General features: G+C 37.2%; 1 protein-coding gene across 1 annotated transcript in view; it reads right to left on the bottom strand.

The window, feature by feature from the left end:
- Positions 1-11,555, bottom strand: part of LOC107084435 (netrin receptor UNC5C-like) — a 233,701-nt gene that overhangs the window by 109,184 nt on the left and 112,962 nt on the right. Inside the window, exon 2 of the mRNA XM_015374274.1 lies at positions 2,693-2,836. Coding sequence (XP_015229760.1) covers positions 2,693-2,836 — 144 coding nt within the window. The remainder of the gene's footprint in view (positions 1-2,692; positions 2,837-11,555) is intronic.

Genomic DNA, 11,555 nt, shown 5'->3' with positions numbered 1-11,555 from the left:
ATATATATATATATATATATATATATATATATATATATATATATATATATATAAAACCATGTGATGAAATGCCAACCATGGAAAAGAAGGCTGCAGAATAATATCAAGGAAAGAATAGCCAGATGCACATACCTAGAGCACTGGAAACTGCCAAACAAAGGCCCCAAGCCTTGGCCTGCCGCCTAAAGGGATAGACGAGAGACAAGGATGCCAGATGGGTAAACCGGCTGTTCGCAACTCAACCACTGTAAGTGTACGCTCAGTAGCAGGGACACAACAGTAGAACAACCTCACCAAGGCTGGAAACAGAACAGTACTGGAAAGACCTATGGGAGAAGGAGGCAGCACACAACAGGGAGGCACAGTGGCTGGTAGCTCTAAGAGAGGACCACAGCAACCTCCCTGAACAGAATCCAGTCAACATCACAGTGGCAGACATCCAAACTGGACAGCACCAGGCCCAGACGAGATACACACTTACTGGCTTTAGAAACTCCATAAAAGCTTGGCAGCACAAATTAACCAATTGCTGAGAAATGGGAACCAACCTGAATGGCTAACCGAAGGGCGCACAATCCTGATCCTGAGGGACCCCTCAAAGGGTACAGTCCCATCCAACTATTGACCCATTACCTGCCTCTCCACAACATGGAAGCTCATGTCCAGGATCATAGTGGCTAAGATAAACGGGCACATGGATCAATACATGAGCACAGCTCATAAGGGAATTGGCAAAAATACCAGAGATGCCAAACACCAACTCCTGGTAGATAGAACAGTCGCTGAAGACTGCAGAACCCAAAACACTAACCTAAGCACTGCCTGGATTGATTACAAAAAAGCATTGGACTCAATGCCACACACTTGGTTCATTGAATGCTTGGAGCTATACAACATAAACAGGACTCTAAGAACCTTCATTGCAAACTCAATGAAGTTGTGGAAAACCACCCTTGAGGCCAATGGCAAGATACTTGCACAAGTCTCCATCAAACATGGATATATATATATATATCAAGGAAACATGCTGTCCCCACTGCTGTTCTGCATAGGTCTGAACCCCCGCAGCCAAATAATAAACAAGACTGGCTACGGGTACCGACTTAGGAACGGGACCACCATCAGTCACCTCCTATACATGGATGAAATCAAGCTGTACGCTAAGAATGAGCAAGACCTTGACCCACTGGTCCATACCATCCGGATCTTCAGCACAGACATCGGGATGTCATTCGGACTAGAGAAGTGTGATCGGATGGTGACTAAGAGAGTGAAGGTAGTCCACACAGAGGGGGTCTCACTCCCAGGAGGAACAATAACAGACATTGAAGACAGCTACAAGTATCTTGGAATCCCGCAAACAAATGGCAACCTCGAAGAGGTAACAAGGAAAGTGGCTATGGACAAATACCTCCAATGAGTAAGGCAAGTGCTAAGGAGCCAGCTCAACTGCAACAATAAGTCTCGGCTAATAAATAGCTATGCTCTACCAGTAATCAGATACCCTGCAGGAATAAGAAGCTGGACAAAGGAAGAGGTACAGGCCATAGATGTTAAGACACGAAAGCTCCTAACCATGCACGGAGGGTACAAGCCCAAATTCAGTACCCTGAGACTGTACGCCAGCCACAAGAAAAGCGACCGAGGACTAATGAGCGTAAGAGCCACTATCCAGGATGAAATATCCAAGATCCATAAGTATATCGATGACAAGGCTCCAACAGACGACATCCTCAGTGAATGTCTCAGTCAATGGGGAACAGAAGATGAGGTGCCAGAGACTCCATCATGGGTGGATAAGCCTCAACACAGGATGTACCATCGAAACATAATCGAAGTTTGAAGGAAGCAAGAAAACGGGTATATATATATATATATATATATATATATATATATATATATATATATATATATATATATATATATATCTGATGAACGGCATCCAAGAAGGGGGCAGATCTAAAGAGGCTAACACAGGATGTACATCTTCACAATTAGGACTTGAACCACTCCACAGTCCCACCCTTTTGTCCCACCTACCGTACCTACTACCTACTAAACAAGTGATCAAAACCTAATGTGACTTAGAATATACTCCTTCTTCATTATATTCCAATGCTGCAATGTTGGCTGTTTATGTACAACAAAAAATTAATCCTAGCTTTACTTTGTATGTTTTAAAAAGGTGGAATATTATCTGATTAGGTGTTTTTCAAGAAAGCAATTCATATTTTTATGTGAAGAAAATTTTATTGTTCTTTGTAAAGGTCCATATGACATTAAACCTTTTGCTGAAATCCAAATTAAAACAGCAAAATTAATCACACATGAACCTTAGCTAGTAAAATTATGCTGTTTTATATGTTATTTTATTAAAGCATAGTTAATTTGTCTAGTTTCAAATCAGTTGGAAGGTATGGAAAAAATTACAATAGAGTAAATGTGCATATGCACCATAGATGCACATGCTTCCATGTGGGCTAATATGCTTGAGTGTGTTCCCAAAACCCGGTGCTCTTTCATCACATTGGAGAAAGAGAGATGATGACCCTATTAGTTTAAATTGCTTATCTTTTCACAAGAGAAAATGTATGTTTGTTATGTGTATTTTATGTAATCAAATTAAAGATGTTTGTGTTGTCTTTCTGTTAGACACTGACTAATTCAAAACAATTGTTGTTTTTGTACTCACATGCAATGCGTACATGTGCCTTGCGGCTTTTGGTGGTTCCGGCAGAGCTCCAGGCCACACACTGACACCAATAATCTTCTGGACCAAATAGCTCCTCCACTTGCTGCCGTGTTATTTCTATACTGGCTTCTCTTACAACTAGACCTGCAAAGGAACAAAAAAATAAATAAATAAAAAATGTCAATTAATTCACATCAATATCAGTTTAAACCAGAAAAATACTTTTTAAGCAGTTAAATATGTGAAACATTAACAGCTATAAGGCCAAAATCTAAACACTGAAATAAATACAATGTATGGAATACCAAAAAAGTTTAAAAAACAATTGGACTTTCCAAGTTTCAAGATGTTTTGCTTCCCTTCCAGGAAGATTTCAGCTTTCAAAAGCCTACGATGCAGCGATAAAGTTGATTCCGTCCCGCTATCATCGCAACCCCTAAACCCATACTGGGGAACAGAACACCTCTCCTGTTCATCCAGGACAACATTTACCTCTAACAACCCCCCTTTCAGAGACATAGACAGGTACTGGGTATTGCAAGCTAACAAAGAACCCAAACGACTGCCCCTTCCTAAGGGGCAGACTCATTCGTCCAGTCCAGTTTGCATGTTTTCTAAGGCAAAACAACGCTTTATTTTTGGTCCACTCTGTAAAGCCTCGACCTCAAAGCTATTTCTGACATTTGTGAGTTGAAAAAGCGTCCTGGATGGAAAGCGGAAAGTCTTCAAACTTGGAAACAAAGTCCAGTGGATTGTTTTTTTTTTACCTTTTTTGAATGACTATGACCTGGATGACTGGGAATTCATCACTAGCATGAATGGAATAGTATTTTCACCCTTTGAATCTTTTCCATATTCTGTTACTTCGCACCCTCAAACTTCAAAGTATTTTATTGTGATATTCTGTCACTGAGCAACACAATTAAATATAGAGGAAAAAGATATGGGGGTATATTTTGTTTACAAATTACAAATTCTTCCAAAAGAATGTGCAGAGTGCAGGAGTAATTAGAAAATTTACAAAGGAATCCCCTTCAAGCTGGACAACATCTCAAACACAGAGAGGGAGCCACAAAAGAATAAAAATCTGAATAATTGTTGACCTGATGACACATATACAGTGATGGGAGTAACGGTGTTTAAAGTAACAGCGTTACTAACGCCGCTACCTGTTTTTAGTAACGAGTAATTAAAATTATTACTCTTACTGTAACTATAACGCAGTTACAATTGCCGACACCCCGTTACTGCACATTACTCAGGTCGCACAATTAACCTTTTTTCATGATAGGACTCGTGCGCGCGTCATGAGAGAGGGGAGGATGGAGAGTGAGGAGGACTCCTGCGGCAAAACAGCGTTTTCCAGATGGAAATACCGGTGTTACGTCGAGCTGCGTTTCCCCATCAGATACGGTTTCCCCTGCATCTCTGCACAGCGCGGCGGCACGATTCATGGATGGATGGATGGATAGATAGATATAGCTACATGTTGCAGTATCTATAACATTCTTTCAGAATTACACATAATTTCATACACTCGCAAAAGTAACGCAATAGTTACTTTTACTAGTAACTAGTTACTTTTATTGTGGAGTAACTCAGTTACTAACACAGTTACTTTTTGGGAGAAGTAACTATAACTAATTACTTTTTCAAAGTAACGTGCCCAACACTGCACATATATAAGATCAACTTTCATTGATCTTAATCAATTTTGTAATGACGGAAGGGCAAAGCTTAGTCTCCAGTTGTAACTACAGTGGTCCTACAAATAAGCAACTACTGGTTATTCCACCACGTTTTAATCAGTGTTGTCAAAATAAAGGAAGAAGGGAGATAAGAACAATATTTTTTTTGTAAGATCTATCAAAAGCCAAGTGGAGTCCATGGAATATAGTACATAGAAATGTGTGGTAATGAGTAAAATGAAAACTTCACAAAGTATAGATAAATCTGTAGAGCCCTACATGAGTAGCAAGGTCTTTAATATTTGCTAATATTTCAAATTCCAGTTCTTTTTCATCCCCCCCCCCACTGAAATAATGCAGCTCTTTTTACATTTACGTTATCATATTTAGTTACTTTAACACAATTGTTTTATATCCTACCCTGCTGACATGAAAAAATTTTGTTAAAGTAAATATGATAACGTAAATGTAAAAACAGCTGCATTATTTTTTTCAGTACCCTATGAAAGCAACATGATGTATTTTTTTTTTACTTCTCGAACTTCAAAGCCTTAATTTTGATTTACTAATTAGAAAAATGTTGACATGTAAAAAAAAAATCAACGCATTCAATGCTTATATAGGCCTACAAATTGAATCAATAATATCATTTAACAAATAAAATAATTTATCTTTAGATTTGATTGAAGTTAACAGTAGGTCATGAGACCCTGTATGCTGTCAGTTGACTAATGGCAGAAGGGAAGGAGAATGATGTCCCAATAAATCCTAAAAACTAGCTGAAGATGTTAGAATTAGCATAATTAATTAAGAATAGTATTTATTTTTGTCTACAAAGAATATTTTCATCATTAGAGCAGCATTGGTAAAGAATTAAGGATTAAGTAATAGCATAATAGGGAATATTTCTGTAAAAGACCTCCTGCTATGAGGAGAAATGTGTGACCATAAGGGCTAATACTGTATAATGCAACAGAGAGATATTTTTTATGTAGGGCTGATGGTGGACTACAGGGTGCCTTTACTTGCCTTTGTTTTCATATATAGTGATGACCAAAGGTACTTTTGACAGAAATTAACCAAAAGAAAGCTCTACTTAAACATAGTATTACTCAAGTAAAAGTAGAAATTGTCACTAACAAAATTATTAAGAAACGATTTGGTAAAAAAAACTATTCAAACTGTCCTACAAATGTTGGATTAACATGCATAAAAATAAAATAATCAAGCAGTCAAACACAAAATAATGTGCAATTTTGGAATTTTTAACTCTTGAATGGCAAAAGGTTAAAAAAATACCATGACTAGATCATCAATTTAGGCGGAATTAATACTCCCTCCTCGCTTGAATGACCTAAATATTTGGATTAAAAACAATAAATAATTCAACAATTCAACATAAAAAGAGTTTTTAAATGAAAAAGTTTAATTATCTTTTTGATATATGGTTTTTGATTAAAATTAATTAACTGGATTAAAAACTTTAATCATGTGCCACCACTGGTTTTTCCCTTTAGCAATCCTAAAGAGGTATAAAAAGTTTACAAATGATACTACCACTTGTGGCCAAAACACAGAACTCCAAATCTCTTCTGCTCACTCTTGCGCTCATTCGCACTTGACAATTTTTTATTTATTTTTTACCTTACGTGGAGTTTCCATTGCTGTCTGAGTTTAGCTGGATGCCGCTCACTTCTACTGTAAGTATCCACAAAATCACCTTGAATATACCACTTTAATTGTTGCAGGGTAAGACCCATTCAAACATGGATGCGCTTAATGTCACATCAGCAGAAACAGTGCAGGAACTCGAAACCCAATGAACATTTGAAAAAATAGGCAACAGGTTTAAAGATAGATCACTTCTGATCTACTGAGGTGTCTACTCACCAAACAATGATTTAGTCATACAGGGTTTAATAAAAAAGCTATTTTATTTATATTTTTCCATAAAAGCATACAGCCACAAAAGACAAGGGAAGGTTTTAAGTAACCGAGGCCGACTGATATGAATATAAAGGGGTCATCAATAGAAAGGCACCGTTGGGAACGGGAGCATAAAAATCAGATTAAAAATGTGTAATAAAGAAAGGATGTGGAAAGAAGCTCCAATAAAACACTGTCTGTATAAAATAATGTAAATGTTGCAAAAAAAATAAATTACAGGAGAAATCAACGGGGCACTGATTAAGAAAAAGAAAGGGTAACTCAAAGAAATGAAAAGTAGGTGGTAAGTGGGAAAAGGAAAACAGATGGTGGTAGTAGTAATAGAGAGCAACAAGACATTGAGGCAGGGAAGGTGGGGCAGGAGTGAGGATAACAAACAAGATGGTACAAGAGCACAGGGAAATTCATAAAGAAACAAGAGAGGCAGAAAAGATACAAATTTTAAGTTCAAAGAATGTGGAGAGTAAAGTAGTCCAGAAAACAACATATTGGCAGTTTATTTCGGGTTCAGTGGTGTTACAAAGACCCCATAATATTTCATGAAACTAATTTAGGCCTGCTTATGGAGACTCAGTGAGTTCTTGCCAACTGAGAGATAGTTACTGTATAGCAAGCAAGCTGGTATAAAGGCAAAAGTACAGAGAAAGGAAAAGCTTAATCTCTTTAACAAGATTGTAGCAACTTTATTCCTTGAATCACTTGGATGAGAACTAAAACATTAAAGCTTTGGCAAAACAAGCTTTCAGTGAGGCTTGAGGAATGATGTAAAGATCTCATTTCTGATTTGGGAGAATAATGAAAAGACAGGACATATAGAGAGAAGATGGGAACCACAAAGCAAGTCCTTTGAACAAAGCGATTAGTAAACAGAGTAAAAAGCTTGTGGAAGGCACAACTAAGGAAAAGTGCAGATGAGAGAAAAACACAGTGAGGGCATAGAGCAAAGACAGCATAAAACTAGTGAACATCAGTGCTCCAAATAACAAGAAAACGAGGGAGACCGATATGGCTTCACAGGATAAGATGAAAGAGCAGAGGAGAACATAAAGAGAGGCAGAGGTTAAAAAAAAGTGGCCAGTAAAACAAGATAATTAAAACCAGCATGGAAACTGGGGCTACATCTAAGACAGCTAGCAGATTGGCAGCTGCAATGAGCAAAAACTACGGGGTACAGAGAGGATGGGCACAAGAGAGAGGGAAAAGAGACAGAGAAACGGGAGAATGATTTGCCAAAGTAATGAGGAAAGTAAGGCAATTAAAGTCAATGATTCAAATGAGCCAGCTAGTTAAGTCAAGCCAATTGAGTCAAGCAAATGTAAAGGTAGCACATGGGACACAACCCCTAGAAGTAAAGGATACAACATGTGGTAGAAAATAAGCCTCTTCCTAAATATAGAAGATCTGAAGCATTTGTGAGGCTATATAGGTGCCTCAGTTAGTTTCATACTAAAATAATGCTGGTGTGCAATATTTAGTGGTTAAAGTCTTTGCCTTCTATTCTTCAAATTTAATCTTGGGTACCTTATCTGGACCCTCTAGAATGAAAAACTTTAAGAACAGATAAGATTGATAATTTTTTTTCTGTGGAAGGTTATGAAGATGTGCTTATCCTTTTAATACCAAATAAACACCTCTAATGATGCAGCTGGACTAACAGTATCTCCTACTGCATACAGGCAAATAGTGCTATCAGATAATCTGATCCAATAAAAATTATATAAAAAGAATTAACTAAAGTCATTGCCTTCTCCGTCTTTTAGTTGTCCATTGTCACCTCAGTCCAACAACTCATGGTTGGCCCATTCACATTAGAAAAGAATGTTGGAAATCAAATCAACTTAATACATTTTGTGAAACTGTTTTTAAGCATGCATATGAGTGTTCTTAACTTTTTGGAAAAAGTACATGAACAAAAAAGAAAAACACAATTTTTAAAAAAGTTCTGATGTAACAAATATTTACCTCACATGACTAGCCAGCTCTATCGCCTTTGTTTCTCAGCATCTCCAAATGGCATGTAGTATTGCTAATAATAACTGTCATGATGCAGTAAGTAAAACAGACCTGATTTTCCCATTTTCATTAAATCCTCTATCCATTATTTCCTGTTTATTGAAGTCATGCGTAACATATGATATTATTTGCTATGCTTTGTCTTGATAACACGTCTAATTTACATTTTTTATTTTTTAGACTTTTTTTTCTTGTGAGAGCACAATACAGAAGTAGTTACTTTCAGGGAACGCACAATGTTACTACCGCCACTCACAATTAATTTTTGTATGTACACACTTATAAACAAAATATACAAAGTTACATCTAAAATTACGGCTAACACTACATTTACATTTTAATTATTTCGAACTTTTTAAATACAATTCACATGACATTTGGACAGAAAAATGGCTATATATGGCAAGCCCCATACCCCTTTTCTTTCGCCTGTTGTAAAGTTTTAAATGTCACCCTGGATATTTCCCTTGCCATATATACTGTACCTTAATATAATTTTGTTTCACTTATTAGATTTGCTTCGTTCAATTAGTAAAGATAGCTTTTGAAATAGGTATAAAAGCAATAGCTGATGAATTCGGTTAATTAAAATTGAAGTACAACTAAATGTTAATAAGGGAAAACTATTTATTATTCTATTTATATAATTTATAATAATATTTATATAATTTGTTTTTTGCAGGGGTAAGTTTTTGAAATAAAACAAAAAAAACAAGGGATTTAGCTTGCAACATCATAAAATACTTGGATAATATTTTGTTAGGTGGATTGTAAGTAAATGAGGGAATTTGAGTTGGTTGCATTTACTTTGTAGCCTGAAGTGGGGATTATACTTCTGCATCCGCACACATCAAATGTCACTTGCGTCAGGTCGCGAACCAGTTTTGTTGGTATGCGTCTGCAACATCGGTTTGGAATTTCTAGGGACGCACACCAGATTCCTGCCAGAGTGCAAGGGGGAGCCTATTCGAGAACTCGTAAAAAATTCGGCGGATGGTCACAAGAAATTATTCGGCAGCGTCGGCGGGAGTGTTTATTTTCCAAAACAACATGTCTGAGGCATTGTACATATGGTTGTACTTCCGAACCTCCTCGATCAACCTTTCATTGTGGTTTTACATTGTTGTTATTACACCTCGGTTTTTAAAAATGGCACTCCCCAGCACCGAATCGAGGACAACCATACAGATAGCAAGAAGGCATTCCAAGGACAAATCATAGCTGCTTTTTAGTCTGCGCACTTCCGCTTGAGGTCTGCGCGGGTTTGCAACCGTCCGACATGTAGTCTAGATTTTTTTGAGGTGCTAATTTAAGTGTTAGTGAAATGTAAATAGTGGTGGAGTAGAGTGATATATTACTGTACCCAAATCCAAGTGCTCTTACTACAGTGTCCACCTTTTTTATCCAGCAATATTTAACATTTATGTTTTTAAACTGAACTCTTAAAAGTTAAAAACAAAACTCTGTGGGGACATGATGTGACAGTGCATTTGGACATTCTCTGAACAGCTTTGACTCTGATGTTGACTGATTGTCACAGTCCCACAGTGTGTGTTTGCTTGTGTAGGAGTTAATGTGTGTGCATGTTTAAGTCCCTTGGTGACTCCAAAAAAGCTACAAACCAGGAAATGAAACAGGGTAGGTAGGGAACTGTGGCCAACTCTTTCAATTCCCCAAATCACCCGACATCCGGCATACAAATACTATAAATTAGCATAGGAACATGGAAAACAAGGCTTTTCTTCACAAAGAAAAAACACAAACATGAGCAAACAATGAGTTCAAATCGATTATTTATACACACAATACACAGCTGTCATCCATATCAGGAGTCACTGCAGGCTAACTCTTTGGGGGCCTGATTCATGTAAACTACAATTAAATGATTTTGAGAGTTAGAAGAGAACAAGAGCAAAAGACTTGTTAGAAAAGGTTAGAAATGTGAAAATAATGCAAGGGAGGGCAAAAAGTGAACTACAAAGAGAGGCACAGATAAACACCAGGAAGGAAAAGAGGAGCAACAAAGACAAGAAGAAAATCAATACAGAGGAGATGGCAGCAAAGGAGGAAAGGAGGTCACAAATCACCAGTACCATGTATACCAACAATATATGTGTATGTAGAAGCAGCTTTTGATCTGGAGTCACAGGTCCAACGTAGCACACTAATAACCATTCACATAAACTAATGGAGACACAGTAACTAAACATTTAATGGCTAAGGAAATTAACTGATCTGGCTGCCATGATACTTAAATAAACACCAGAAAATATGTTATTGTTAATCTTACACATGTATAATAGTAATAATTTTTTTGATGTGTTACAGTGTCATTAAAACGGTTAGTGTAAATAAGGTATAGCATTTCATTTTAGAGCCAGACCGATTAATCAGTGGACCTATTTATTGGGGTGGCTGGTTCATTAGTCGACATCAGCAAAAATGTGGCCGGTATAAAAATTCAATTTTTGCTGCAAACAGCTGAAAGAAACTTCGTCCGGGTGCTGATAGCGTAATGTAGCATGGGCATGGAGGTGGGTGAAGAGGGAGAAATTGGCAGTATACTCCATGGTAAGCTGTGATTTTGTAAAACTACACTTTATTGCCCCATGACAACCAATTCTCTCGTGGAAGTACGCTGTTAGGTTGCATTAAGGAGAGCAGACAAGTTTTGGTGAACATATTAACATTTTAGCTCTGTGTAAGTTTTAGCTATTTGTGAAATAACCATAATTTTAAAATGGAAAAAAGATTATTCTATTGTGTCACACTACACTTCATACTGACATGCAAGCTGTACTTGGGCTCATAAATTCAGGAATTACATTTTTAATTAAACACATTTTTAAAAGGCTCCAACTTATCTATTGTGTGACAGTCACGCAATTTGACCTATTTGACGCCACACATGACATTCCTCACAGATATTTCCTCATTCGATACTTATTCAATACGGCTTGCCGTAGTTGGAGTAACTCTGATTGATTCACTGAGATAACCAATCCCAGACTAGGGTGGCCAGAAGTTCGGCTTTCAGCTAGACACTCCGGATTTTCATTGCACTGTCCACCTCTGGTGCCATATCCAGCCACACCTGTATTTGTCCTCCTTTACGAGGCATGAGGCTTGAAGAGCAGATCTTATTTTTTATTTTTATTAGGGCTGCAACTAACGATTATTTTAAAAATCGATGAATCGGACGATTATTTTTTCGA

This window comes from Cyprinodon variegatus, unplaced genomic scaffold, assembly GCF_000732505.1.
Source record: "Cyprinodon variegatus isolate N-32 unplaced genomic scaffold, C_variegatus-1.0 Scaffold100, whole genome shotgun sequence".
NCBI classification, from domain to species: Eukaryota; Metazoa; Chordata; class Actinopteri; order Cyprinodontiformes; family Cyprinodontidae; genus Cyprinodon; species Cyprinodon variegatus.
The sequence above is the reverse complement of the archived record's forward strand: the minus strand, read 5'-3'. Positions and strand labels throughout refer to the sequence as shown.